The 16,048-nt window shown below is 37.2% G+C and overlaps 4 protein-coding genes across 8 annotated transcripts; 2 read left to right on the top strand and 2 right to left on the bottom strand.

Annotated features, from left to right (window-relative positions):
• The first annotated feature begins 1,784 nt into the window (after nt 1-1,784).
• LOC111323986 (pre-mRNA splicing regulator USH1G) lies at nt 1,785-6,032 on the top strand. The gene is made up of 2 exons (XM_022927448.2): nt 1,785-2,154; nt 3,769-6,032. Exons 1-2 carry the CDS (start codon nt 1,991-1,993, stop codon nt 4,997-4,999), a joined length of 1,395 nt encoding a protein of 464 aa, XP_022783183.1. The 5' UTR covers nt 1,785-1,990; the 3' UTR covers nt 5,000-6,032.
• LOC111323987 (uncharacterized) lies at nt 4,984-9,953 on the bottom strand. Of its 5 annotated transcripts, XR_015992463.1 has the most exons (3): nt 8,440-9,953; nt 6,859-8,169; nt 4,984-5,755 (listed from the first exon to the last, which is right to left on the bottom strand). XR_015992463.1 is itself a non-coding variant. In XM_022927451.2 (2 exons), the coding sequence occupies exon 1, from the start codon at nt 9,825-9,827 to the stop codon at nt 8,460-8,462; it is 1,368 nt and encodes a 455-aa protein (XP_022783186.2). In that variant the 5' UTR covers nt 9,828-9,953; the 3' UTR covers nt 4,984-5,755; nt 8,440-8,459. The 5 variants fall into 5 exon arrangements, 4 of the variants coding, with proteins under 4 accessions (XP_022783186.2, XP_022783185.2, XP_022783184.2 ...); XM_022927451.2 differs by lacking the exon at nt 6,859-8,169; XM_022927450.2 differs by having other exon boundaries at nt 4,984-7,532.
• A 37-nt stretch (nt 9,954-9,990) lies between these two features.
• LOC111323961 (HUWE1-associated protein modifying stress responses) lies at nt 9,991-12,156 on the top strand. Its single transcript, XM_022927423.2, has 3 exons — nt 9,991-10,315; nt 10,424-10,507; nt 11,486-12,156. The coding sequence occupies exons 1-3, from the start codon at nt 10,117-10,119 to the stop codon at nt 11,965-11,967; spliced, it is 765 nt and encodes a 254-aa protein (XP_022783158.2). The 5' UTR covers nt 9,991-10,116; the 3' UTR covers nt 11,968-12,156.
• Nucleotides 12,157-12,890: 734 nt separating this feature from the next.
• Nucleotides 12,891-16,044, bottom strand: LOC111323962 (uncharacterized). Its single transcript, XM_022927424.2, has 5 exons — nt 15,918-16,044; nt 15,667-15,844; nt 14,034-14,108; nt 13,688-13,819; nt 12,891-13,061 (listed from the first exon to the last, which is right to left on the bottom strand). Exons 1-5 carry the CDS (start codon nt 16,019-16,021, stop codon nt 12,942-12,944), a joined length of 609 nt encoding a protein of 202 aa, XP_022783159.2. The 5' UTR covers nt 16,022-16,044; the 3' UTR covers nt 12,891-12,941.
• Nucleotides 16,045-16,048: the final 4 nt, after the last annotated feature.

Below are 16,048 nucleotides of genomic sequence, written 5' to 3' on the forward strand. Positions count from 1 at the left end.
ACTTGAAGTAACAGGTGCCATATGGTCGTTTGCCAATCAGATAACTCTAATCACGCCACCCATAACTCATCAAGTAATACACAAATCGAGGTGACGGTGGTCGCTTTTTGTCTTTAAACGTCCTACGGATCCTGAACTGTCAGGAGCCTTGGAAATAATTGTTTCATCCAATCAAAAGAATCCGAAATTTTTGCCTGGTGCAAACGTAAATTGTTTTGAAGGAGGACTTAGTCTGGCAGTAGCAGCACTAGCATGCAAAAACAAGTTCAGGTGACAAAGGAGTACATTATCAGCTACCCGAAGGAAAATGCTGCTGCTAAAGCGAAGAAGCGCACCCTTCTTCCCACAGATCTGGTAACAAAGGTTGTTATTGTTGAAGGAGGTTCACAATCCTCGCTAACAGCCAGCGAACTGGCCGAGATATTAGATATGCAAGTTGGAAATCACACTAACAGAACCAAGACCACCCAGTTTCACTGATTATAAACAGCTCACGACATCTTGCTTTTTGTTAATACAAGACAGGAGACTGGAGACATAACAGTAGCTACGTACCCCACAATACGGGAAATTTGCTCTGTCAACATAAAGTTAGTTTAAAATGTTGGAAAAAAGCTTTGCATATGAAAACTGATACGCAAGTCCTTGAACAAATCTTAACTATGTTGATCAGTCAATATTTGTAGTTTCTTTTTCTTTTCTTTCTTTCTTTTTTTTTTTTTTTTTTTTTCGGCCACTTTGCCTGACTTGCAACTTTGTTGGCATTGAAAAAGCAATCAAACAATACCATAAAAAGGTCTCTTACTTAAAAACACTTGTATCCTCATTCATTTGCTATTAATTGTACGTATTAAACCGACCATTTAAATATTTTATGTGTCTCTAGAGGCGTCTAATAGTCAATATTTTACCACTGAGCGTTGTGATGCTGAAGTTCGCAAGCGCCTCGAGTCAAAACAAATTTAGAAATCTTATCGCGTTATACGGCTTTGGTTACAACTTTTGACATCAACTACAAATCTTGACAATATCAAGTCTAAGCGTATACTGAGTTGCAACCATTAATAACGTACATGTTTTTTTCTGAATACTTTTAAGAAGCTCTAGATTGATCAGCCTAAGATGAGGCTCAGCCGTGAAGATCACCCCCAGGGATTGTCTGCCGTAAGGGTGAACGACAAAACAGGACCATCTAATACTGTGCCTATTTAATGTGAGGCGTCGTTATCAATGTAATATTTCCCTAAAAAAAAAAATAACACGAGCCAGTATCCAGAATAGGTTTACAAGTGCCCTTTGGCCTTGGCATGTCTAATGTTTTCAATTCACATCAGTTTAATGACCGCAGGGGACATAGTTTTTTCTTTCCGTGAAGTTTAAGGGTGTATAACGAAACGGCCCTCGCTAATCAAAGTTGGTAAACATTCAAACGGAATTTGCTATTAATAATTTCGAATTTGAAATTTTTGTTATTCTTCACGACCATTAGGCGTTCCCGATTGGTTATGCATGAGTATCAAGGAAGGTGTTTCGTATAACACCCGATATGCTTATTTCCCTGCCACTGATAAACATGGATTAGAGAATTTAAACATTCTGCAATAATTCATTTTCCATCAATGCACAATCTTGGACTTATGACAGAGTGAATAAATGAGACGAGTATAGAAGGAGACAATAATAATTATAGTAAAACGGAATCCAGGAAACATTTGAAAAGAGGAAATTTTTGTTCCCCACTCTTAATCCAAGCCCTGGGCCCACAAAGCATTATGGGATTAATTGGATTCTATCTCCTGCTTGCTGGGGAGTCGATAAAACACTTTGTATACAAATGATATTCGTTCTGTGCGGTTTTCTATAAAACGCAGTCCTAAAACACTCCGATGGTCATTTGCGTAAGCTGATATTCACCTTGCGGTCTCGTATTACCGATAAGCGCGGGAAAATGCGATGAAATGTTCGATCCTTGTGGTGATCAAATGAAATCATGAGTGATTTGTATCACAAGGCCGCTCGTGATGGAGTCTTCGAACTCCTGAAAACAGCCACGAAACGAGACGCGAACCGAAGGGACGAAGACGGAATGACTCCAGTACACTACGCCGCTAGTTGTGGAAACGTCGAAGCCCTTAGATTGCTGGTCGGAAAAGGGTAGGTCTAACTAAATTAGGAGTTCCTAATTTTCGAAAGGATTCACTTGGCGAAATATTGTATCACTAAAACACAAAAGATGAAATGGGGTTTCTTTCATAGCGTTAATTTTTTTGTTTTCAGACTTTAGGATTAAGAGAAAATTAAAACCTTAGGGTGAGCACCTGCCGAATAAAAGCTTGCGAAATTTGCGGTGTTGTTTGAAATTTGGTCCTAAATTTAAGCAAAATATGGATAGTTGCATTCGTTTAAATCTCATAGAGGATGGCTTTCGCTAATTATTTTCAGTTACTGTGTGCAAATTAAAAAGCACTAAGCAGAACAGACAAAAAATTTTTATCTGTGGCTATTTGCGCAATATTTTCCTCTTTATTTTAAGCTAATTGTATGCGGGTTTATAGGAAGGTAAACGTGCAAAGTCATTAAATTAGGAGTGAAAATACTCCGCGAGATCTTTAGTTTGGTGATATAACGAGTAAACAAAGCCTTGATTATTCATTCGGGTGTAAATTTTTAAGGATAACATTATTGAAAACGGTGGCTGAAGTTTGTCAACGTTTTCATAAATTCAATAATTTGTAGCTCAAATATGGAGTTTTCTTTTACGAGTTTTCATTTGTTTTGCACGCAAATCGCCCAATAAGTAAATTTCAAAGTTTTTATTAGATTTTAGTAACGAAAGATGAGTTACGAGTTCAATAAACTTCCTGAAGACAAAAATTGCAACAAATTTAGTATAGTTCGCTGGTTAAAGTTTTAACTCTACTCAAAAAAACGTAGATCTCCCAGTTTGGCAATTTCGAAAGGTGTGTGAGATTGCCTGCTTTCCACCGTTTTTCTTTTTCTAAGCGAGTCATTGGCTCTTATGAAATTTTTTATTTTATATGAAGAATAAAATTATGCAATTTTTTGCTGTCTTCAAATTTTAAAGTTCTTTTCGTTGATTTGTTTCCAAGTCAATGGTTGCCTGTCAATCTATCTTCAGTTGGCATATTTTCCTCTCATTTCCTCCTGTATAACTCCTGAGTAGAATTTTGGAACACAGATTGTAATAGAGAACAAAGGCTATAAAAAGTCTGCCATGATTTTTGGAAATATCTTTAAAATAAAATGAAAATGAGAGACTTGCTGGTCTAAATCAACTTCAGAACATTTTTGAAACGAGACAGCATTGCCATCTGAACCATATTCCAATAATATTGTGGCACAAAATGACAATAATGTTAATTGAAATTTTTATGGGAAATAAAAAAAAAGGCATAGCCGAATGCACTTTACAGTTTTCTTAAACAGTGTTGTTTATTTATGTCAGACTACAGAGGTAAACGTTATTAATAGCTATTAATAGGAGTAATAGTTGTTAGAGATGAAATAGGCTTAACAACATCTTGAACTTCTTATACTCGTGGTATAAGAGGTTTTTCTCCATGTACAAATGGGTGTTGGTGATTATCAAAAAGGAAAGCTGATGACGTGCTGCGTGCACCAATCTAGGGGCAGTAGTTATACCCCTGTTGCCTAATGCTACAAAACCTGAGATAAGCCCAGCACACCTTACCTTAGAAAGTGAACCCCTTATTCTGGTTTATTGACAAAAGTGTACTTGCATTTCAGAGGGGACCCTGACAGAACAAACCAAGATGGGGCAAGTGCTGTTCACCTGGCTGCCAGCTGTGGACAACTCAATTGCTTGAGTTTCCTTACAAACTTTGGTGCAGACATCTGGGCTCTGGACAACGAGGGGCGAACACCATTGGAGGAAGCTGCCCTTCATGGGCGTATGGAATGTGTGCGACATTTGGATGGGCTTATTGCTATCCACATGATGCGCAATAAGAAAGAAGTAGACAGGCACAGGAGGCAAGCCAAAAAAGATATGATGAAAAGGATTAAAAAGCAAGATAAGAACATACAATCACGAGATGATGCTTATGAAAAAAGAGTTGCAAAGGAAACTAGAGTAAGGAGCAGGTCAGTGAATGACCACCAGAAAGGTACATGGAATGGAAATGGATTGTCTGTGCCTCATAAAAATGCTGAGAAACAATTTTCAGAATTAACTGATGTTGGCCATTTTCCAGAGCAAGATAAAAGAAATGACAAGAAAAGTACAAAGGCCTATTCTTCAGAGACCTTTCAGTTTGGTTCTAAAAAAGGCCGCATGATGGGAGTGTTTCGCTCAAAATTCAGCTCGTTACGTAGCTCTAAAGATGAGCCACAAATTATAAATCGTAGGTCATTGGAGGATGCTGGCTTAGTAAGGAGCTTCTCCCAGAGTACACCATCTTTTTTAGATCAGCTTGAGTCCAAGGCAGTTGAGAATCAGCACCAGAATTTAACCTCAGACTCTGTAGATCCCTATGAACTTGATTATTCAGACTTGTCTTTTGGACATGTGGTCAAAAAATTTGATGACAAAGGTAATGTTACAACACATGTTCATTATGTGCCAAAGAATCCCACTAGAATGACAAATGGAAGCATGACAAGCCGAACTAGCCTCAGCAGTCAGTTAAGCTCTAGCAGTCAGCTGAGTTCATCATTTAATGACATTCGCAGTTTGAAATCTATTGACCTTGAAGACACATTCTCAGTGTCAGACTTTGAAATGGATAACACAAGAAATAAAACCCTTGTTACATTTATGGCTTCACTGAACTTGGAACAGTTCAGTACATCTTTGATCAATGAAAGCATTGATTTAAGTACTCTATCCCTCTGTACTGATAATGACCTCAAAGACATTGGGCTCCCTCTTGGGCCAAGAAGAAAACTTCTGGATGCTGTACAGAAAAGAAATGCAGCTTTAAGTCATCCTGGACCTATGAGTGACTCAAAAATTTAATTTTATTGAAAGGTTTCAGCGAGCAATTTATTCTGTATTTTCAGTTCATTTGGAATATGACATTCATACCTGTATTTTTGATGAATTACGTGATGATAAATTCATTTTTCCTTGTTCTGATTAACCATGAACTGAAGCTTTCAAACCTGGCATTCAACATAAAGTGCTGAAAAGCGGCCTGAGAAAAATACATAGTCAATTAACAACTACCATGCAATGATACAAATTAAGATTTGAAACGTTGTCTTGTAAACTAAAAGAAAGAATCTCTCATGAAATCTATACAATGAATTGCAACTATTCAAAAACAAGAAACATTGACTTCCTAGTTTAATGAAAAAATTAAAAAGAAATTGGAATGGGATGGAATTTTAATTGTTTTTCATGGTCAGTTTTCGATGTAATTTTGGGAAATGTCAGTTCTGTAACAATTATGATGTTAGCATATTCAACAGAGAGTTGAGCCCTACTTAGATTGCTTTCAGAGTTCGTGAATTATAAAATAATTAATAAATATTAGAGAAAGGAGTATGGATTCTTGAGGCTACAGTTGGAAGAATGCACTAAATTTTATAAAGAACAAGAGATATGGCACTGTTTGCATGGTTGAATTTCTCTACTATCACTCAATGCATGCTTTGCTTGTTTTTTGCTCACACTTTTTTCATGGAACTTGGAGTGGTAATGGAGTAAGTAGATAATGAGATCATCTTTGAGACAGTTTCCATTGAGCACTTGCACTTTATGATCATAGGACTGAAAGAAAAAAGAAAACAGACCATCTGTGGTCAAAGTTTGCTCATTCCTGACAAGGCAAAACTAAACAATTTTGAACACACTTTCCCATTCAGATGGATAGCTATTAGTAGGCTGGAAAGAAAATTACAAACTGCACAAAATGAGTCCAAGAGACAACTTAGTCAGACATACTGATAATTATCAGTCATAACTACAGTTAGTTCTAGCATTACAAGATTGCTGCAATATAAAATTATGCTAGGTTCCAAAATTAAATAAAAGAAGTTCACACCAATGTTTGTCTGTGGGATGGTACAATTTACTTTATAGCATCTACTATTAAATAACTAAAAATTAATAAATAAACAATAAACAGGTGTTTCCCAGAAAAGCAATGTAATGAAGAACCATACTCATTACTGACAAGTATTTCATCGATAAATAGAAAGGACCCTTTCTAAGAGTTCTTATTTACCCTGATTTGAATGTGGCTGTATAGTTTAAATTAAACATTTTGCAGAAATCTTGTTAATGAGGTCCCCAAAGAGTCAGAACATGATATCTTTACTATTTATTTGCTTGTGTATTTTTAAAGCATTATTAATAAGAAAATAATAATTGATGAATTTCAACCTAAGTGTAAACAAAAAAAAAAATGAGTGCCTATGTCTTAAAAAGATGCATGTTCAAGTGATACAATTGTGGCTATTTTACATTTATCCTTGACCATTGCATTTGCAATGAGTAAATTAAATATATCAAAAATATCATAACAACATGAAAAAATTTGATACCTTATCATAAAATTAATAACACCTCATGGCAAAATTACATCATTTTCCAAATTTATAGCCATTCTTAACAGTTACATGTATGTATACATTAAAACTCATTTATCTTGTTGAAGATGTTTTCCACTGATTAAAGCTATCTGTAGATAACTAAAAAAGTTGCAATGATTACACTTGTCAATTATCAAATTCTTGGACATTTATTCAACACTACAACAAACGAAGAGGATTAAAAGCCAATTTGGATCTGACTTCTCAGAGTGCTCAGCCAACATGACTTTTCAATACTCCACTGAGCAACCATTTGTCATTTCTAAGCATGCTGTTTACCCTCAGCTAGCATTGATCAACCCTAGGAAAGTATCCGGACCCGACGGTATTCCAGCATGGTTGCTAAAGGAAAATGCAGATCTCCTTTCCAATACGGTAACTGATATGATCATTCACAGTTCTTTTGCTGAAAGACGTTTACCACCTTCTTGGAAATCTGCTGATACCGTGCCGATCCCAAAGCAGAAACCAATTAAGGAAGTAAATAAACACCTGCGTCCCATCTTGTTAACGCCCGCTCTCTCTAAGGTGGCAGAGGAGTCTGTTGTTGTGGAATACTTGTGCCCATCAATTCTCAAGAAAATCAGAGACAACCAATTTGGGGCTATCCAAAATCTTCTACAATGCATGTGTTAATCAGTATGGTGCACTCCTGGGCCAAACACACACACAGTACAGGATCCACCGTCAGGGTCGTCTTATTCAATTATCGGAAGGCTTTTGACTTGATAGACCACATGATTCTTGATGGGAAACTGCTCGCCTCGGAGATGCCGGTTGGCGTACCGTTTTGGATCATCGACTTCCTTACAGATCGTAGGCAGAGAGTCAAGTTGGGAGAAGATTGCCTGTCCGAATGGAGGAATGTACCGGCAGGGGTGCCTCAGGGAACCAAGCTCGGGCCGTGGCTGTTTATTCTTATGATCGACAACATCAACACCAGCCATACGGATCTGTGGAAATATGTGGATGACACAACTGTTGCAGAGTGTGTTCACAAAAAGGAAGGCAGTCCTATTCAATCTGATGTGGAGGAACTGATTGCTAAGTCTAATCAAAATAAGTTCCATCTAAATGAATCGAAATGTAAGGAACTACGGATTTCTTTTGCTAAATCAGCCGCGGACTTTGCTCCAATTGTTATCAACAGGAAAGCAATAGAGGTAGTGTCTACTGTTAAGTTGTTAGGGATAAACATTTCTTCTGACCTTCAGTGGAACCATCATGTTGCTGAAATAAGTAAAAAAGTAGCAAGTCGATTATATTTTCTTAAACAACTGAAGAGAGCAAATATTCCGGCCAAAGATCTGCCAATCTTTTACAAGACTTGTATCTGCCCAGTAATGAAATACACATGCCCGGTGTTTTGCAACACGTTTCCCGCATACTTATCTATTGAGTTAGAACAGCTACAGAAACATGCCTTGCGAATTATTTTTCCGTTTGTTCCATATACAGTGGCGACGCATTAAATCAAGCCAACTTGGAGACACTCTCCCAATGCAGGCAGTCTATCACAACTAAGCTTTTTGATTCCATCACTTGTAACTCAGACCATAAACTGTAGAAGCTCTTGCCTCCTCATAACAACTGTGAACTCAATTTGAGACGAAAGAGGAAATTTAATGTTCCTCTGGCTAAGACGAAGAGACTCAAGAACACATTTATATATAGTAATTGTAGTTAATTTGTGTACATTTTTTTATATTTTTCTCATACTTTTATTAGATTTTACTATTGTAACAATTAATTAATCTAATTCAGCTTTTGGCTGCGATTTTAATCAGAATAAACTATATATCTTTCTATCCAATACAATATTTCTAGAAACATTTTCAACCTATTTTTCTTGGATCTCACCTTATTACACTGCCTATAGATTACTTGTAACCAGGATTTTGTTTACAGCTAGACCTATCATTGTCAGGATCTTGAGTTTTGTTCATGGCAAGAGCTCTTGCTCTGTACTTTCCAAAAAAGTCATCGCCATTCACATAACAGCCTTGCATGGTTCTCTTTCCAGTGAAAGATGACCTACCATGGAGCACCCTCCAGTTACCCATGATGAGTAGCAAACCAGGAACTAGTTTGAACCACAGCTGGTTTTCAGGTGCACAGGTGAGCTCAGTGAATGCTTTCAAAGCTTTGTAATATTGAGCAACATCCTCATAATTCAAACAGTCCAAAGTTTGTGTGTCATAAGTGTTGAATCTTATCCTGGAAATTGTTCCATCAAAGGGATCAAGCTCTATGATTGGTCCATTGGCTTTCAAGTGCAGTTCCTCAGACTTGTATTGGAAAGGAATGGTTGTTGATGTTAAGAAATCAAAGGAAGCCCTGTCATCTTTCCTCAGCTGCTCAGCCACAAAGAAGCCATCCACTAACAAGTTCATTCCCCCTCTTCCTTCATGTTCCACACAATGTAGCATCTGAAGCCCTGCTGGATTGGAGAAGTAAGTGTTGTCTATATGTCCACGAAGATAACTTGCTGTGTAAGCAGTGTCAGCATGCTCCATGACCTCGTTGGAAAATTCCCATAATTTCCCATAGTGTGTTTCCATGACATAGCCACTTAACTTCGTGGATATTTCTTCAATAGCACCAACTTTAGTTGGTGTGTTTTCCACAAATGCAAACCCATACTTCATGATGCATTGAGACAGTGTGGAAACTTCATAATCACTTGAGACAACCTTGGAAAAATCAAAATGGCTAGGAACATTTGGCTCAATTGTGTCTCTGTTCCACATGAACAGTTCCTCTTTCTGATCTGGTTTCTTCAACCCTGATGTACCTTGTTCTATGTGGTAGGAGTGTTGTCTTAGCCATGTTGAGTCAAAGCTTGTTTCATGGCTGTCCGGCCACTTAATGCGTAAGTTGTTCTCTTCAGGTATGGAAACCTTAGTTGGTTTGATATCAAGGGATACATCTACGATGTTAAATTCTTTCTGAAAAGTGCTGGAGTTGTAACATTGCTCACAGTGACAGTGATCCCTCAACCAGATGTGGTGATGTTTTGTGATGCTTCCATCTTTCCATCTGATGTTTACAGCTTCATCATCCATGGATACAGCAGAGATCGCGAGAGTGGAATAAGCAGCGGAGTTCCTTCTAGATTGTGTGCTGCTTCCGAGGAACACGAAATTCCCAGAGCTGACGAAAGCAGGAGACTTACAAGGTATGCTTCTTTGCATACCACACATCGCTCCCTTGGAAATTGTATTTACTACATACCTCAAAGCGAACATTTTCTTCTTCAGAAGCGGTTAATTTCTATCGAAAGAACAATTTCTCGTGCCCTCACACACCCTTGCTGGAAGACACAAATTAAGCTGATCCTTTGCATGATACTCGGCGTTATTTCGACGCGTACGCGCATGCTCATCGAGTGGCTTGGGAGCTTTGTGACCACTCCTTCTGAAAGTTCGTCATTGGATAAAAACATGGCGGTGGCAAAATGAGATTGAGAATATAACGTTTTCGTGCGTTTTGGTCCATTTTTTTGAGATTCTGAAAGTAATATTGTCATTGTAAATAATGGAAGGTAGAGACAGAGAAGACTTTGATGGAGGAAATGAGCCCCGGGGTTTCACAAACTGGGAGAAACAATGCATCGAGCAGCTCGAGTCCCAACCCGATGTCGACGACAGATCAGCAATTGAAAAAGAGCAAGCCTTGCAGCGTTTGAGGAATCTGTTTCAGAACGCAGCAACGGCTTGTGCCCAGCTTTACAAAGGTTAGATTTTTGGGGTAAATTCGTTTAAGTTATGTACTCCCTTAAGTTCCAAGTTATCGCGACGACGAAATCTAACATGTTTGCTTGTATTGTTCTTTCCCATGGCAGAGCGACAGAGTCGGAGCCAAACTTGTGATCGATTATGGAGCCCTTTCCAAGACACTGCAAACACCATAACGCTTCTTTATAAAGGTATGATATAATGGACTGTTTGATGCGTAGGCTTTGAAACAGAATCGCAACTTTGAAGCGTAAGAATTGGGTTTTAGCGCTAAGCAATTTTATCAAAGACTACACCGGATCCCCTTCAGGAATTGAAGGTAATCAGTGTGGTAGAATTTGAGAGTATATTTTAAAGGACTTGCATTCTTCATTGTTTTTCTCTACTACTTGTAAGAAATATTGGGCGAATAAGTGATTGGAAACCTTTGAAATTTAGTGGTTTTGGTAGATGCGACGAGAATTCGTCAGATCTTTGGACTTTGTGCGGGAATACATGTCGTAATTTCTTATCCATGAGCTTCTTTTGCCCTGGTTCACGGCAGAATAATGTTTTAAATTACGTAGAACGTGCACGCAAATAACGGCCAGGTTTGTTTTAAAAGAAATCTGGCAAAGGTGCTCAATTTTGTTTATATTGAGAGTATTGCATTTCTAGATATTACCGTATCCTTCTTAGAAAAACGCCTTTGAGAATGAATAATCGTCTAATTATACGCTACGTCGACAACCAATTGAAACGATCTAATGGCTGGTTTAAGCAAAGATGCAATCGGAAATGAAATGATGAGATGTGAAAGGTTGTTTTTTGCAGCATTCAACTAATTTTTAGTTGTGACCAGTATCTCAAGTTTAGAAAATGGTTACGTTGTGATGTTTAATTATGTTGGGTAGGGTATAGAGAAATATTTAATTTGACAAAAATGTTTTTCCATAATTGAGAATTAGTTTATTTTCCATAGTGAGGAATTTAGAACAAAAATAATTTGTAACATCAATTGTTACTAGAAAGTAAGTCTGTGAAACTGTTTTACCTGTAGTCAACAACTTTTGAAGAGCATGGCCAGAAATGATAGTCAGTAGTTGTGAGTCAATCATTTCAGTTAATATTTCAGTGCCCCTTTGAAGGCAGAAACACAATCAAAACTGTAATGGATATTTCTCTCTCAGATGGTGCTGATGCTTACAAGCGTGGCTTGGACTTGGGCTTCCAGTCTGGATATCAAAAACGTAGTAAAGATGTCCTTTCTTGGGCAAAGAAGAAAAAGAGAATTATTCTTCGTGAGGAATTGTTGGCATATTTGGCAGGCCGTTCACCTCCAAGACGGAATCATGAGGCAAGACACACTTCAAGTACAAGTTTAGGATCAAATTCAATGGTTCTGCCATCTGGAATGGACTCTGATATTTTAGGCACTGATGCACAGTACTATGGGACACCTGTAGATACCTTTACTGTTCGACCTGAACTTAACGCAGCTGCTTACCTCACTGCTGGTGGGGGCGTGAACTCATATCATAGTCCTCGCCGCAGAAGCCACTCCGACATGAACTTTGGAGATACAGAAGTTAGGGAAGGAAGAAAACGGTCAGCATGTTCAACAGACATCGTTATGGAGTCACCTTCCCACAAACGAAACCGCTACTACTAAATAGGGTGCTATAAACTTTATTTGTCCATAATTTTCCAAAACAATGAGAGATGAAAACAAGCTACTATGTTACTAGGAAATTGAAGTTTCAGTTTTGTAAAGCTTTTGGTACAGTTACAAAGATTAACTGAATTGTGCTGTGTATGATGAAAAGAATGATAGTAAATAGTGTGTCAAACTATTATAAAACTGTTATCTCTGCAATTTTTCTTTTAAAACATGTCTTCTGAGAGAGAAGCTCGTACCCAGCAAGTGCTAATCAAGTATTGGAACTAAGAACTCATTACAGTTTGAGCTTCTGTTTCATGTACATGTAATCAAATAATAGTTATCACAGCAAATGAAAGAAGCTGTATAGTAATAAGTGATTTTATTTAACCCTTGAAACAAAATATAACAATTGAATATTTTGAATTTTCCAACTCAAAGAAAAAAAACAGCAGAATTAAGGATCAGTAATCAGTACTGTATCATTTTTTCATTTCCCTCCTCTATTTGAAAGCATGTAAAAATGTTTATTCAAATAACAACACCTCGAGCTGAAAATGCACTGTTTCACCTCTAGTGCCATGCTTAAAGGGACAGTGTCATGGTGACACATGCACTGTGACTCATCTAATATTTTGAACAGTGTCATTCTATTGTCCTCTGGTGTAACTGCCATCCCATACCATGGGTAACAATTGGCTTTAAGATGCAAAGTTTTCACATACCAATGAAAAAAGTGTGCTTTTGTACACAGCCCTTCTGTTGTCTCAAAGTGTACTATCTTGATTCTTTAGGATGTTTAGTTGTGGGAGAAAACTACAAAAAGAAGAGCTGTGGCAGGTTATGGCAATATGCTTTTACTTTTAATAATCTTGTGTTCTAGCCTTAACATCAGCATAACAGTTGGAGAGAGAGAGAGCAGAGGGCAATGTTGGTAAAACTGAAAAGTGAATTTTAATAACAAATTGGCTCAACTGTACATTGCATCAAAAATCTATTTCCACTGTTCCCCCTGCAGTTTCCAGCACCTTTTTCACATCTTCGGCTTCTTCTTTACTTACACCTTCTTTCACATTCTTTGGTAGCTCGTCAATAAATTTTTTGGCCTGAAGAAAAAAAGGATGACAAAAATTGCACAAAATTCTGCAAATTGAAAATTACCTTGGAAAGGTAACCAAAGGGTGAATTTAAAACCTGTAATGGGTTACTTCTACCTCAGATAATGTGTAGATCAAATAACATTAAACAGCTGTTTTCATGAATGGATAAATATTAAAAACTTCAAAAAGCCTTCAAGAGAACTTCAGGATAAACAAATGATATTGTACCCTCCAAGATATGTACCTTCAAAATGTCACTTTAAAAGGTGTTTGGAACATGCTACTCTCTCATTTAGGCCTGAAAACAACCTTGAAAAATGTTTATATACCAAAAAAATTGTTGCTTACAGCAATCTTAGCACTATTTTATTCTTGAGTAGAAAACAAGACTTACAGAAAAGTTGAAAATTACTTTTAAATTAATTTTTCCCATACACTAGATTTTTTCTTCAATTTGTTCATCCATCACTTATAAGTCCCTTTACATAGTCTGTAAACAAAACACTTTCTCGATTTGAAGACAAGATAATCCACTTCATGAGGATACTGCCATTAATGTACACCTTTAACTCTTGCCATTCATAAACACGAATTTATATTCAAGTTACTGATACTGAAGGTTTTCCATTCACCTGAACCAAGTTAAGCCCTGGTACAAGATTCTTGATTTCCTTTATAAGCTTGACTTTATTTGCAGCATCAAACTGTGTTAACCTGACGATGAACTCTGTTGGAGCAGGTCTTTCAGGTTCAGCATCTATTTCCTAGTAAATAAAAGTGTCCTTAAACCCGAGTACAAAACAAATAATTTTCTTTCGACATATTACAATTCTTAAGAGTTCTGTGGAAAAAAATGGTCCCTTCCACTGTGAGAGAACCCCAAAATATGGTGCCTTTTGGCAAGAGAACCCTGATTCAATCAGGAATATATATCCAATAATTAAAGATAACAATGACTGATGTGATTTAGCAACCCACCTGAGCTGGTGCAGCTGCAACAGGCATTGCTCCCATCATTGGCATCATCGAAGCACCCTCTATTTTGAGTGTTTTCTGAAAGGCCAAATAAAAGTGAACTTTAACTGGTTTTTCCCCAAAAGGTTGGCATCCTGCAGAGTAGTCTCAAATGTTTCATTTTAGCCAGGCATATCTCCCATTCCCACAAAATGCTCCCATTCCACTGAAGCTTATATCCTACTTGGGAAAAAAGGAGATAGGAAGGAATACTACAAAGGCTATCCAGTTGCCAGGGTATTAAATAACCTTTTTCAAATTCATTTGAATTTCTACCCTATCATCGATTTGCTTGAACTTTGTTAGCTTTGTGCCGTTGACATTGTAAAAGGTAAACAAATCATATAAATGCGCTCTGACAAAGGGCTAATGCTCAAAACATCAGCTTTTTAACTCTTTACGGTGACCAATTTACAATTTCAACTTAGTTGATAAAACCAAATAACCTTTTTAGCCCACTGATGCAGCACCACAGTTTCATTGGAAACTTTCACCCTTAATTGATTTTTTAACCCCTCAATTGACCACTAAGAGTGACTAGCATCTAATTTCTCCTCACCCCCTCCCCCCATGTTCCTCAACTCTTTGCCCCCTAAGAGTGACTAGCATCTAATTTCTCCTTACAATATCACTGAATTGAACATTTAAGTCATGAGAATAAAGGAAATGATCACCAACTAAAAAAGCTCTTGATCTTTACTTAAATTCTCCTTGTCAGAACCTCAGTAAATGCGCAGAGAACAATACAGAGGATATGAATACTGATGTTACAGTATTAATAATATACATGAAAAAATTTCTCAGTTCTGATTGGTTAAGATGAATGCAGTTTTCAGTTAGTTCAGTGCAGAAGAGAGTTAATTCAGTGCAAAGAAAGAAACAAACCAGACATTCTGATTGGTCAGAATGATTGGTCAATGTCAATGTCAAGGTCAATGTGAAGGTCAATGTCACTTGCAGGGTTTGAATAAATTATTTTTGCACGTGATGCGCGCGCTCTTCTTCTGCGTAGTTATGAGAAGCTACCTCATATTTTTTCATGTATTTTATTAATAGATAATCACATGTTTGTCTCGTGCAATTTGGAATAAGTAAGCACTTGTAAATTTTTTCAAAGACCACAAATTGCACTTGCCCTACGGGCTCATGCAATTTTGTTAGTCTTTGAAAAAATTTACTCGTGCTTATTTATTCCAAACTGCACTCCAAATCATGTGATTACTTATACATAGGTTCATGAAATCCAAACATCAAAACGATGGCAAAATTAACTTATGACTAGAGCTTCACAAGTGAGGTAAATTTTGATTTTCTCAGAAGCGAGTAAAGTTATTCCTTTTTTAATATTCTTATTTTGAGAAGAACCATGTCTTTGTCATAAGAAAAAAAATCCCCTAAAACGTTTCGAGCCACTTTAATTAAAGATTTTTTTCATTTTTTTTCCAACCTTCAACAATAATGAAAGGAAAATCTCGTTTGGAAATCTATGAAAATCTGTATTTCTTGGGAATCGCCATTATGCTAATAAATCAGAACCAAAATATGAACATCCATAAATGAAAAATTCAAATTGAAAACTATTAGAAAGGCGATCTACCTTTAACAGCTCATTTAAATCTGCAACTTCTATGAGGGTAAGTTTCGATATTTCATCCACAATATTTGTGATCTTTTCTGAATATTCCTTGGGCGATTCATCGGGCGAGGGAGCTGATAAGGTAGAATTATATCGGGTACAGAACCGCCATCTTTGGAGAGACACACACCACGTGCAGCTAGAAAAACAAATTTCATCCACGTAATGAAACTCTGCTGTATTCATTTAAAGGCTCTAGCTTGAAATCATACCTGAGACTACTGTAAAATCGAGAAGTATACGCTCTGGATGATGTAAGCAGTCTAAGTGACTTGGTTGAGAATCTGGCCGCCATGTTGTTAACCCAGGTATGCATTATGGGAAGTAGTGTGAGTCAGAAAAA

The sequence above is a fragment of the Stylophora pistillata genome, chromosome 10 (assembly GCF_964205215.1).
Source record: "Stylophora pistillata chromosome 10, jaStyPist1.2, whole genome shotgun sequence".
Lineage (NCBI taxonomy): Eukaryota > Metazoa > Cnidaria > Anthozoa > Scleractinia > Pocilloporidae > Stylophora > Stylophora pistillata.

Coding starts and splice junctions, on each gene's coding strand:
- LOC111323962 (XM_022927424.2), bottom strand. CDS start 16,021: ATGCATACCTGGGTTAACAACATGGCGGCCAGATTCTCAACCAAGTCA. Junction 15,845..15,917: donor CGATTTTACAGTAGTCTCAG/GTATGATTTCAA, acceptor TTGTTTTTCTAG/CTGCACGTGGTGTGTGTCTC. Junction 13,820..14,033: donor TTGCAGCTGCACCAGCTCAG/GTGGGTTGCTAA, acceptor TTTATTTACTAG/GAAATAGATGCTGAACCTGA.
- LOC111323961 (XM_022927423.2), top strand. CDS start 10,117: ATGGAAGGTAGAGACAGAGAAGACTTTGATGGAGGAAATGAGCCCCGG. Junction 10,316..10,423: donor TTGTGCCCAGCTTTACAAAG/GTTAGATTTTTG, acceptor TTCCCATGGCAG/AGCGACAGAGTCGGAGCCAA. Junction 10,508..11,485: donor CATAACGCTTCTTTATAAAG/GTATGATATAAT, acceptor TTTCTCTCTCAG/ATGGTGCTGATGCTTACAAG.
- LOC111323987 (XM_022927451.2), bottom strand. CDS start 9,827: ATGTTCGCTTTGAGGTATGTAGTAAATACAATTTCCAAGGGAGCGATG.
- LOC111323986 (XM_022927448.2), top strand. CDS start 1,991: ATGAGTGATTTGTATCACAAGGCCGCTCGTGATGGAGTCTTCGAACTC. Junction 2,155..3,768: donor AGATTGCTGGTCGGAAAAGG/GTAGGTCTAACT, acceptor CTTGCATTTCAG/AGGGGACCCTGACAGAACAA.